The sequence below is a fragment of the Xenopus laevis genome, chromosome 7L, assembly GCF_017654675.1.
Source record: "Xenopus laevis strain J_2021 chromosome 7L, Xenopus_laevis_v10.1, whole genome shotgun sequence".
NCBI classification, from domain to species: Eukaryota; Metazoa; Chordata; class Amphibia; order Anura; family Pipidae; genus Xenopus; species Xenopus laevis.
In genome coordinates, this window is record NC_054383.1 from 9,387,968 (window position 1) to 9,400,996 (window position 13,029).

At 35.2% G+C, this 13,029-nt stretch overlaps 1 protein-coding gene across 1 annotated transcript in view; it reads right to left on the bottom strand.

The window, feature by feature from the left end:
* Positions 1-13,029, bottom strand: part of LOC108695740 (protocadherin-15-like) — a 555,442-nt gene that overhangs the window by 408,670 nt on the left and 133,743 nt on the right. Inside the window, exons 3-4 of the mRNA XM_041570198.1 lie at positions 3,317-3,331; positions 2,570-2,635 (exon numbers count right to left, since the gene is read on the bottom strand). Coding sequence (XP_041426132.1) covers positions 2,570-2,635; positions 3,317-3,331 — 81 coding nt within the window. The remainder of the gene's footprint in view (positions 1-2,569; positions 2,636-3,316; positions 3,332-13,029) is intronic.

Genomic DNA, 13,029 nt, shown 5'->3' on the forward strand with positions numbered 1-13,029 from the left:
AAATAAGTTAAAGGCATTACAATTCATAGCCAATGTCGGACTGGCCCACCGGGATACCAGGAAAACTCCCGGTGGGCCCAGGTGTCAGTGGGCCCTCTTGCCTCTAACCATTTGGTCTATTTCATGGTCATTCCCTAATTATTTATGGGGAAAAAGAGGATTAATAATGGAAGAATAGAGTATAGTATGTAGAGATAAAAGCCTAGGAGAATAGAGAGGTTGAGTGAGGCGAGGAGGAATAATAGTTTGGAAAGAGGGCCCTCAGCCTAAGGTTTTCTGGTGGGCCCTAGCATCCCAGTCATTGCTTTGAATAAGAGACTGGAATGAATAGGAGAGCATTTGTTTTTTTTAAAATTAGATCAGTGACACCCCATTTGAAAGCTTGAAAGAGACAGAAGAAAAAGGAAATTGATTCAAAAACTATAAAAAAGGGAAAATTAAAGCCAGTTGAAATGTTGCTTGTTACTAGTGATTTTATAATATTAAATGTCAACTTAAACGTGAACCACCCCTTTAAAACTACAAAATAAATGCTCATTCAGACACAGAAATCCCCCTAAAATCCCAGGGCCATTGCACTGCACTGCTTACACATGTTATATAGAGAGCCAGTTGGATGGTAAAATTAGGCCCTGCACAAGGAGAGTCAGATTAAACTGATTTAATTAAATGGCCCATGGACCCAATATGGGTATGTAGAAACAGGGTCCTGTTCCAACTCAGTTGATAATAATCACTTACAAAGTTGGCCTGTAAGGAAAGAGTACATATAATGTGATGATTACTAGTTTGGTTGAAAAATACACAGCTTGGTTTCACGCAATACACTTTAGCTTCTACTTGAATGAATAGTGCGTCATGGATCATTGCAGCTCAAGGTATGAGTCACTTTAACCCTAGGGACTATGTCCACATGAACCACCAATGGTAGCTCCCAAACTAGAGTATTGTGCAAGTGCAGGGCACACCACACAAGTTGGGATTGGCACAAGGAACCACAGAACCAGGAACACAGTGGGCCCTGCCGGCCCAGACTCACTCCTCATGACTGCATTAAATCTTGCACTCCCTGACCTCCCACCAACCCGATCTCAATGAGCAGAGAAAAGAATGTGGTGGGTGGAAGGGGAACAGAGGGATGTTGTGACTGAGATGGGGGGACCCTGGAGATGGAGGAACCAACGCCATTTCAAAAGTGATATTTTGGGATGATAGCAACTCTATTAGATCTTATTGTATCAGTTTTCCCTTATATATCAGAGTCCACTATGGATAGCTGCATACCTTTATTCCTTTCTTCTTCAACACCTTACAACTCATTGGTTCATTCATGATGGATCATTTAGGAATGCACTTGCAACTGCAGGTGCACTAAAGCAGACACAATGGGAGTGCTTATTGGTGCAATTAATTACAGTACATGTGCCAAAGTAAAGTATGCTCCTGCACTTGCATATCATTGCCAATGTCTCCGTCCTGCTTCTTCTGATGAATAGTGTGTCTACTGCCACTGGGGAACTCTGGAGTGGAGATGCAAGTATACATTTTAAAGTAGAAAGATATATTTTTTAACTAAAATATTTTGGTCCTGATGATCCATTTGAGTGCCGGACAGTCATGCTCTTCTTTTAAAAACTCTGGAGTGACAGCCACCCTTGTAGCTCCAGGGTTCCCACAGGAAAGTGTAACAATAGGCAAACTAGGCTCAGTCCCAGAGAATTTTATGCAAACACAATTTTGAAATAGATTATGCTAGATGCAACTTGCGTTTCTTGCAAAAATGAGTCAGTAAATGCTGTCCATTATTTTATTAAAAGGTTCCAACACATTTTAACATAGTGTATTTAAAGCCTGACATTGGACATGCCTACATTGGGAACTTATTTTTGCAAGAATTGTTTGGTGTTTCTCCTCATGGTCTAGGGCAGTGATCCCCAACCAGTAGCTCGTGAGCAACAGGTTGCTCTCCAACACCTTGTATGTTGCTTCCAGTGCTCTCAAAGCAGGTGCTTATTTTTGAATTCTAGGCTTGGAGGCAAGTTTTGGTTGCATAAAAACCAGGTGTACTGCCAAACAGAGCCTCAATGTAGGTTGACAGTCCACATAGGGGCTACTAAATGACCAATCACAGCCCTCATTTGGCACCCCAGGAACATTTTTCATTCTAGTGTTGCTTCCCAACTCCTTTTACTTCTGTACGTTGCTCACAGGTTCTAAAGGTTGGGGAACCCTGGTCTAGGGCATGAGCACTTGGATCCAATATATTGTGGTGCATCTGTTTGGTGAGTCTACTATTTTGTTTCTTTAAGCAAGCCTTATAGATTTGTGACTGTTTTAAACCTTTGGGGCAGTAACATACGATGCAATCTGGTGGAGGGACACAATTTGAATGGAGTTATTCAAATACTGCATTATAGGTAGAAAATGCTGATTCACTTCCTACATTTCACATTTTTCACTGCACTTGTATTTGTAAATGTCCCTTATTGTACTAAAGTTCTTTTTTTAATATGCCTATAATTGAAAACATTTTTAGCAGAAGAATACATGAGTCTTTTGATTTCCTTACCATTTCTGCTTTCTTCATCTATGGCAACTATAGTAGCAGGTATGCCGCCTCTGGCCAGTTTACAATCTATAAGGGAAATACAAGAGGTGGAATTAATTAATGAAATGGCTCATGGTTTCATTATCTCAAGTAGACAAGCAATGTTTCTGGTATGATTATTATAAGAGAGATGATATTTTTGGAACCAAAGACTGACTGCAAAAAGCAATGTAATTAAATGGCAGGACAGAATGGTCTCACATCATCTATACTGTCACAATGCAATGCAGAACAGAGACCGAAATTCCCAAGAGCCTCTGCACCCCTAAATGCAAGCATCAAGCATCAGTCACATCACAACAGCAAGCTGGTCACACTTAACAACAAACTACTGATACACTCACAACAATGCTACTCCTTGCTGAATATTCAAAAGCAAATTCTTTCCAAATTGAGAGTTTGAAAAGAAAAAAAATGTAAGCCTCTCTGAAGTCTAAGAAAGGCATAGCTGTGAAGCGGAGGTCCTTCAGGACCAGGGGAATATTATGGTAATTTCATTAAAAGAAAATAAAAAAAATACATAAAGAGATAATTAAAAGGCAAACACTGTAATTAAAGCTTCACAACAAAAACACATCTAATTGGAATATAATTGCGATCAAAAGGATCTAATTGAAGTGAGTGAGCTGAATCTGAATAATGCTATAAAGAGAATGGCACATGGATACCAGACAAGCAATGGTCAGGACTTTAGCTGTCGGATCTTACCCTCATATTGCCAGTCTGAAGTATAGTCATCAATGGAAGCAGAGAAGAATTATGGAAGAAAAGAAATAAAGAAGAAGAATAATTCTTAAGATAGACGTCACATGCAACAACAGCAGAAAAAGAGTAAACCCTTTGGGCACTTAAGATAGTTGCTACTGATGCACAGAAAACTTTTGGGTGCTCAAGGGGTAAACAGAAATTAGGGAAAGGGAATGTCCAACCTGCAGGCCCACAAGCTATCATTGATCTACATTTCCCATTTTAGTTCAATACAATCTTGAGGGCCACAGGTCAAATATCTCTGTTAGAAAAAAGAGCAGAGGTGTTACATAATATTTTCAAGCCTATCCAGTTACATGATTCAAATCTGGGGTTCCTTAAACTGAAAAAAAAACAACATTGGTTTATTATAAAGTAAGTAAATACCTAAAGTATCACAAGAAAAGCCCAAGATCATCTTTCCTATTAATTTGTTGTTTGATGATGTATGTTGGGTCTAGTGATGCCGTCTAGAGGTCTTTGCCTTAGGAATAACATACATATTGTACAAGAAAGATGATATAATGTGTAGTTACACAGGAAAGGGGATAGACAACTAACTGCAAGGTGCGCATTTTAAGGAAAATGGAGTAATGGCTTTGCAAGGGTTTGTTGCACCTGGAAAGTACAGCAGCCCTATATCTTGTAAATAAACACTCTGGGTCTTTATTTATCCTTAAAGAGAAGAACATTAAAGGAATTGTTCAGTGTAAAAAATAAAAACTGGGTAAATAGACAGGCTGTGCAAAATAAAAAATGTTTTTAATATAGTTAGCTAGGCAAAAATGTAATGTATAAAGGCTGGAGTGACTGGATGTCTAACATAATAATCAATTCCTGCTTTTCAGCTCTCTTGGTTTACACTGACTGGTTACCCTGGTTACCAAGCAGTAACCAATCAGAGACTTGAGGGGGGCCATATGGGTCATATCTGTTGCTTTTGAATCTGAGCTGAATGCTGAGGATCAATTGCAAACTCACTGAACAGATATGTCCCATGTGGCCCCCCTCATAGTCACTGACTATATCCAGTCACTCCAGTCTTTTTACATTACATTTTTGGCTAACTGACTACATTAGAAACATTTTTTATTTTGCACAGCCTATCTATTTACATAGTTTTTATTTTCACACTGAACTGTTCCTTTAAGATGAAACAATATCCAGAACTCTAGTTGTAACTATGTGACTGGTTATGTATCATTTGGAAATCATCTTCCAGCCCTTTCTACTTGTTTCTGACCTCATCATCTTCTAATCTCGAGAAGAGTCAGCTACTGTATCATTTATTATCCACCAAATGTATTATTATTATTGCAAAAGTACAGAGAATGGGAAAATCACCTTCATTTATCCATTAAACCATAACATATATGTCAGGTAACTGAAATGGAGAAAAAACCCTTTGATTTACTAATACAGGTGTCAAATTGCACTAGTCAGATCTTTTCCTTTATTTTCTAGTAGACTGATCAAAACAAGCTGCTGGTTGGCTGGCTGCAGTTGACAATTAACACCTGTATGCAGTGATCTAATAAAAACTGGAATCACAACTTGTGTGTGTGTGTTTTAGCAAAATGATATGAGTACCTTATATGATGCTGGGCTTCATATGTAAGTTTTAATATTCATTTTTAAGGTGGCCATCATACAAAATGAATAATGATCCGCAAATTTATTTGCCAGGCGCAAATTCGAGGCGAATAAATTCGCGAAACCAGCGTAAAAATTTAGCATTTATTTTGGACGCCGGCGCATTTTTGCCGGCGTCAAAAAAGTGAATGCCAGCGTCAAAAATGGACGCTGGCATCCGAATTTCACTCGAAATTTGCGAATTATTGGCTGAAGCGAAATGCCACAGATTCGCCCATCCCTAAAAATGAATATTTGGTGCTTGTATGATGGAAGACAAGCTGACCGATATTGTCAAAAGACTTTGATATTAAGTATTTGAAGGCGCCTGAACATCGATGATGATTCAATGTTTACTGCTGAATCATAAGATGCAGGTAGAATTCTATTGTTTCTACCTGTATATCTGATGATTCAGCTCTAAATGTATGTACTGAAAATAAGTGATCATAATTGTTACATGTATGTTCACCTTTGTGTAGACAAAGATGGATGTTTTTATACAATGGACAACCAAAGCCTTAACTGATTACTGATTGCACTTCACAATCTCAATATATATCATTCATGAATCATTTTCTATCATATTTCTTTTACCAAAGCTTTGTACACATACAGTATCTCTGATTATACTTTAGTGAGTTAGAGAATGAATATTAATCTTACAGTATTTTGCAGCTATGTAGTGTTAGCACCCTTCAGTAGGAAAGGGTGGAGTTGCATGATTGGGAGAGATGGTGCAGCCCCATCAGGTTATTTTATTTGCCATGAGTAGGGTAGAATCCCATTGTGGCACATTATATTGTCAGTGTTAATACATTGTGTAATTAAGTTAGGAATTTCTGGGTGAACAGGTGAACTCTTGTGAACACTATAAACAGGTGAACTCTTCCAGGAAATAAATGTATGAGTTTAAGAGGCGCATGTATTTACATCTTTTTGAAACCATTATTAAACTGTATTTCTTTAAAACCATGAATGCCATGAAAGTTATTAAAATATCTGAATATAAAAAGGTTAAAAAAAAATCTAATAGAATCAGCACAACTCCCATTGACTTCTATGGGACTGGGACTGCTTTTACTTGGAGAATTTTTGTTTTAGAGGGTTTTCATGTTTACACTTACAAAATCTCCAATTATTAGAGTTTTAAAGAAATATAGAAAAAACACAAATTTTTAGAAATTTGTGAAAAAAAAAAAGAAATTTGAACGTTAGCAAATAGGCCCCTTTGTGAAACCATTGTTATGAATAAGTGTGCCAAGTTGGCCTAACAATAACATGCACACCTTTTGAAGAAATCAACTTTTTAATTTTTTACTTTTTTCCCACATTTTCCTTTTCTGTATAAAATATATATGAAGAAAGTAGGAGGGAAAATGGTATCAAAGATATACAAACAAATTGATCACAAGTGTGAACACTCTTGTTATTTTCTCATAGCATGAACTATTGATTCAAGATTTCATAAAATAGTTAACTAATTTTGTTTGTAAAAAAGTAGGGTTTTCCCCTTAGTTCATTCCCAAGTTGTTTACAGGCATAAAATGATTTCAAAAAATACTCACATACATTCACAGTAAAATATGCCTAAAATAGATGATAGCTGTTCTATTGGTGCCCATAGGGAATATATTGTATTTATAAACAAGAAGGGTTTGAATGTTCTACTGTATAAACTCAATACCACATGCCTCCAATCGACTCTATTGAACAGAACCTAAATTAAAGATAAATCTAGTGTATTAGTAGAGTGTATTTTCCCTGTAACAGTTCAAACATACTGTAGATTTCTAAATTCTAAAGAAAACAAAACCAACTTTACAATTCAAGAACATCGATAAAAAGAACAAGAACAGTGAAATAAAGAAGTAGGAACACATTACCAAGTCTTTAAAAAGCATCAATAGATCATTTTTCTTAGGGGCCAAAGACAGAGTCAAGTTGAGGAGTTGTGTCAGTTTGATTGATGCACCTTTTGCCAAATGTGACATACGTAAGTCTTTTAAATAATGCGATAAAATTAGACTTTTGACTGGTTTAGATTTCCTTTCACAGCTTCATTGTATCAGATGTCACTAAGGACTCAGTAAATGCTTGCACAGTTCTTCACTCTATCATTCTTGGCTTATCAGCAGTGTCTCTCCTACAGTATCTATTTAGAATATGTCTCTGCTATAGTAATGAAAATCCCATATATATATAAACAAAAACAACATTCATAAGAAACTTTTAAAGTTGGGTAAAAAACAGAATTTAGGTTTGACGTGGGCATGATGATGAAATGGTCAGTATAATTCATATGACAGAACTCTTTCATATAAAGCAGATTCTTTCTGAAATATTTTTTGGTTAAAGGGGCTGTTCATTTTTTAGTATGGTGTAGAGAGTGATAGTCTGAGACAATTTGCAATTGAATACAATAAAATTGTAGCCTTACAGAAAATTCGTTTTTAGATGGGGTCAGTGACCCCTATTTGAAAATTGTAAAGAGCCAGAAGAAGGCAAATAATTAAAAAGTATATAAAAAATAAATAATGAAGACCAATTGCAAAATTGCTTAGCATTAGCCATTCTGTACTAAAAGCTTAAAGGTGAACCATCTCCTTAATAGCTATTGGAAAGGTAATAATAATTAACTTGCTGCTAATTCCCAAGCTTCTTAGTGGTTGGAAACAATATGGGGAAATTTACTAAAGGACGAAGTGGCTAACGCTAGCGAAATTTTGCCAGCATGACGTCATTTTGCAACTTCCGATTTACTATTGGGTGCTGGCGTAAATTCGCTAGTGAAGTGGACCTACTCTAGCGCTACTTTGCACCCTTACGCCAGATGAAGTTGTGCTATGGCGAAGGGACGTAACTACGCTAATTCACTAAGTTGCGGATTTTCATGAACATTTCCTCTTGCGCCAGACTTTACTTCGCCACCTCAGACCAGGCGAAGTGCAATAGAGTAGATAGGGATTGCTCCAAAAAAAAGGTTTACATTTTTTCTAAGTGCCAAAAAACTCTGGCGTCTTTTACTTTTTAAGGGTGATATTCTGAAAAAGAGTGAAATTTTATTTAGGGTACCCTCCTTCCTCCTACATTTGATAACATATGGCACCTAAACTATACTGTGGGCACATGTGTAGGGCATTAGAAAACATTTATTAAGGTTCCCTGGCCTTGTGTAGTTTAATGTGTTTTCTGCTGCAAATACGGCCATTGTACTTTAACTGCACTCCATATACAAATTTCCGATCGCTAGCATAACTTAGAACCGCTGATTGTAACATCACTTCACAAACAATCGGTAAATTGTGCGCAACTTCGTATCTACGCAAATTTGCTTCAACATAAAATATGCGAAATGGCAGAACAGTTTGTGGGTGTTTTTTTCTAACAAAATACATTGAAGTCAATCATTGCTTTTGTGCTGTGTTTTTTTCCACAAAAAAATTAATTGACATCAACGGGCATTATTTTGCACTACGGTTTTTGTCATAAATCAGTGCCTGATGAAAAATGTCACTAATCTTTAATCACAATCATGTGATTATAATCAATAAAGGGCTAGTTCACCTTTAAGTTAACTTCAAGTATGTTACAAAAAGGGCAATTCTGCTCTTCATTTCTTTTTTTATAGTTTTTTTATTATTATTTATATTCTTCCTATATTTTCAGTTTCAATGGGGGTCACTGACCCCAGTAGCCATAAAACTGTTGCTCTGTTAGGCTATCATTTGATTTGAGTTATTTATTGGTTTCTTAACTTGCAGCTTGACAAAAAAAACAAAAACAAAATGGGAGAGGGCCAGGAATTACAACTTACATGCCAGGACTCATTGGAGCTCAGTGGTGCCTTGCAGAGCTGGAGTCCCAGTTTGACACAAGAAAGTTGTATGTTATCCCTGTGTCAGGCAGGTTAATTGACTCCTGATGAACATGATCAGGACCTTAGTTTGGAAGGAACTCATGTGGACGATGACCAATCTCTGCAAAGCACTGCATAAAAGTGTTGATTCTGTAGAAATAAACCATTATAAATTCTGCCTCACTTTTGTTTCCTTGCAATAACTTTGATCTTGTGTGTCTTATTTGTTTCAGCAGGGGCTCGCTTATCAATCAGTAAAGCTCCACATTAATTCCAAGCCATCAATTGTACACAAGAAATAGGAATGGAATTTACAGCTAGATAAATAATGCTGCAGTAGCTTTGACTTATTTCAAAACATCTGAAATATACTTTTTCCATAAAAGTACAGAAATCGGAATAAAGAAGGAAGCCACATTCATTTCTGAACTTTCCACCACTAAACAAAGGTAACTCTTTTCTTGCCCAGCTTTTTAATATCTGTGCCAGTTCCCCAAACTTGCAGTATATTTTTAGATTTTTTTATCTACACAGCATGCCAATACACTGTAAATTTTATTGCATTCCATTGCAAAAATGGTAATCATGAATTTCGTTATGGGTAGCATTGTGCTAATGTACCATGTGACTTTTGGTTCTGGTTATAATTTATCTTCTTTCACTGCTGTTTCCACCATAACATATCTATTTTGCATTAAATAATAGAGTTTCCTAAGCATAAAAAATATTTATTTCCACAAACCAAGATTTACTAAATTATTTCATCTATAGCAAGCAGAAATCTGTTTAATGGGAACAGAATTAAATACATTTCCAGTGTCTGATTGATGGCCCACATATTGTTTGCTTGAGGCTTCCCAGGGGCCACACAGTACTCGTCCAGTAACAAAGTTGTTAAATATTTATTCTCCAGTAATCGTGATCTAATGAAATGTAAGTGCAGTTTTTACCGAAACAAGAAGTGCTCTGACCTGTGCAAGACCTGTTGTCTTTTCCTAAAACATTTTATTCCACTGACAGTAAATGCAATTCCACATTTCTTCTATTTAATCTTCTAGATAACATTAAGTTGAAATGCAGATATACTGTAGGTGACATTTCCATTGTTGCATACAAATAAGTTTCTTTGGTGCAGATACATTTATGAGATTGCAATGTTTCCACATAGTCCTGCTCTCAAATTACATAAGACATCACTTTTATGCACATTTTTAAAAAGTGAACGGGGGGGGGTGCTAGCTCCACATAAGGTCCACATGGGTTATAAATCATGTGTCCATATGCATACCACATTTAAGGGCTAGGTTTGAGGGCTAAAATTTGAGTTAGATTTTTTTCTGCCAATTAAATTATTGTGGGAAAAAAATGAAATCTCAACTTAAAGAAAATCAAAAATTGATAAAAAAAAAATCAGCAATTAAAACTTGGTAAAAAAAAAATCAGCAATAAAAACTTGGTAAAAGAAAAGACAGTGGGAGATGTATTTCAACAATCAAGTTTTTATATTTAATTACCCAACATTTTTAAAATGAATGCACGTTGTTTCCAGCTACTTGATTACACAATTGAGGGTTTTATTAAGGAAGGAAGAAATGCAATATGGAAAAAACTTTGACTGAGTAATCAGTAAGTTAAAAACCCCAACTGATTCCATTTACATGCATTTGGCGAAATTTTGCCATTTTGTAAATGTTTCTTCGGTTTTTCTGGGAAACTGGGCCACTTTGATCATCACTATCCAACAGCGAATAGCTGGCAAGCTTCTATAGGTGTCAATGAGAGGTGTATTTTTAGAATTCAAGCTATGTTACAATTTAAAAAAAAAGGGAATTTTAGAATTCTTATTTTAGCTTGATAAATGAAAATGAGTATTGCTACTTGCCATGATAGCTCTTCAAGGAACAGGAGTGACACTGACACTTTTCAAAGTATACAATGTTCCATAAAACTCCATTAGAGGAAGAAATGATATTATGTCTTTAGTCTTTAAAAAAATAAATACTTTTCAAAAATGTACTTTGTTATTCTGAACTTTTTAACCTTAAAAGCTTTCAGAAAAAGCAGCTGTGAACTTGGGAGGAAAAAAAGCTTTTCTTTCAAAGTGACTCATTATTGCAGAGTAGTTTATCAATTCATTAAGAAAATAACAAAAAGTAGAAAGTGAGACCTTCTAAACTCCCAGCTCTAAAAAGATTTATTTTCTTCTTTCTCCGATAATTCATCTAAATATTATTGATGTTTTATTGTTACATGATCAAGAAGAATAGAAAGACAAAAGCCTAACACTGCAGAAAAGGTGCTATCTATTTCACAAGGACATTGTGGTTTAGAAACATATTCTAATAAAGGTTGTACACTTTCATTTTTTTGAATTGTTATGAAGAAAGGCAGATACTGTATTATTGTTATCATTGCGACTATTAGTTATAAAAGCTATGATATTTATTGCTAAAATGTTGATTATACTGTATGACCAATTGAATTAAAAAAAACAAGGAATCCTATGGATTACAAATCTTTATCCCAGTTGCAATCTCAGCTATGAACGGATATGGGTGTTCAAGAGAATAACATCATTCTTTTGACTGAATCTTAAATACAAGATATCCTATTACAGTTAGCCATTTTCCCTCTACAGAGGTAGTGTGATTTTGTTCCCAAGTATAAATAGCACAAATAACCCAGAAGTCAGTATTAGGACCCTGCAGGTATAACTGACAATTAATTATGTCAATAGCAACCCAATTTACTTATCCTTTGTAGATTACATGGCAATTATATAAGAACTGCCATGTTCTTTCGGAGGTCAAGTGGAAGCAAACATAATTTCATAATAGTCATATGAAATTCCTGTGATAAAAGCTGTTATGTAAGCCCAAACATAAATGGTATTAGAAACAGAAAGTCAAGTATTTTGAGCACCCTACAAAACTGGGTCAACAAAATGATGAACTAAATGCAAGAGGTCTATTCAACAAAAGACTTACCGATAACTTTGATTTATAAATTTGACATACTTGAAAATATATACATATATTATTTATAATTTATATAATTTATATCATTTTAATTTTTAAACATGTAATTATAATTTTTAAACCTGCTCATAAGGATAATGACATAAATGTTTGCAGTTCCTAAAACATTCAAATCTGTCATGGCTTTCTGCGGCAACTATTCAGCAAATCCTTCAGACTGGTCAATAAAGATAAAAAGTCATTTTCTTTTACACAGCAAACTTGAGGTAAGAACAAATGTCTAACATAGTCAAACATAATCTTACTTATGTAAAACAGCAAGAAATGCATTAATAATGCATAGGCAATGTCTTCTTTTGTATAATGACATGATAGTCCAAGGGAAATAACAGAAACACAAAACCCCACACACATGCACAAACTCTTTCCTCGAATAATAAGAAATATAAGAAGACTTGACAAAGAGATTTTTTAAAAAAAAAGGGCTGCAAAAAAGAAAACTGGTGAAAATGTCTAAGGAAGTAACAGCTACAATGAGCTAAACCTTTTCAGGAAAGCAGGGATCAATCAAATATGAAAGAATGTATTTAATATGGCATGGGACATGAGAACCAGATTAAAGAGCAAAAGAATAAAGAGTGTTGGTCAATATAAAGCAGGATAAAGAGATTTGATTTCTGGGGTATGGCTATGAAGGAAGGCATTATGCGGGTTAAGGAAATGTTTAAGGAACACAGAATTTTCTATTATAAACTACAAATAAGGTACAGTATCAATACTTTAGTGAAGGGCAAATCTGACTTGTGTTCCTTCACCAACATTTTTTTTTGAGACACAACAAATTTCACAATAAGTTTTTGACGCATGACAATTTTTTTCACCCATTAGAGCCTAAGAGCATAAATCTCACAGTGAAAAATTTGTTCATCGCTATTTTAAGTATTTGGCATGAGAACTTTGCCATGTTTTACACAAAGGGGCACAATTAAACCCAATCAAAAGGGTCGCATTTAGAATTTAAACAACTTCAAAATTTGAATTCCAAAAGACCAACCGAAAATTATTTTTTTAAAAAACTACGTTTGTTTCCTGGTAAATAGTCCATGTTCGTCCGAATTCAAATCATACGATCAAAAACGAATCAAAAATTTCCCCCAAAAAACCTTAGATTTTTCAAAGTCTACAAATTGACTCCAAAAGGTTCT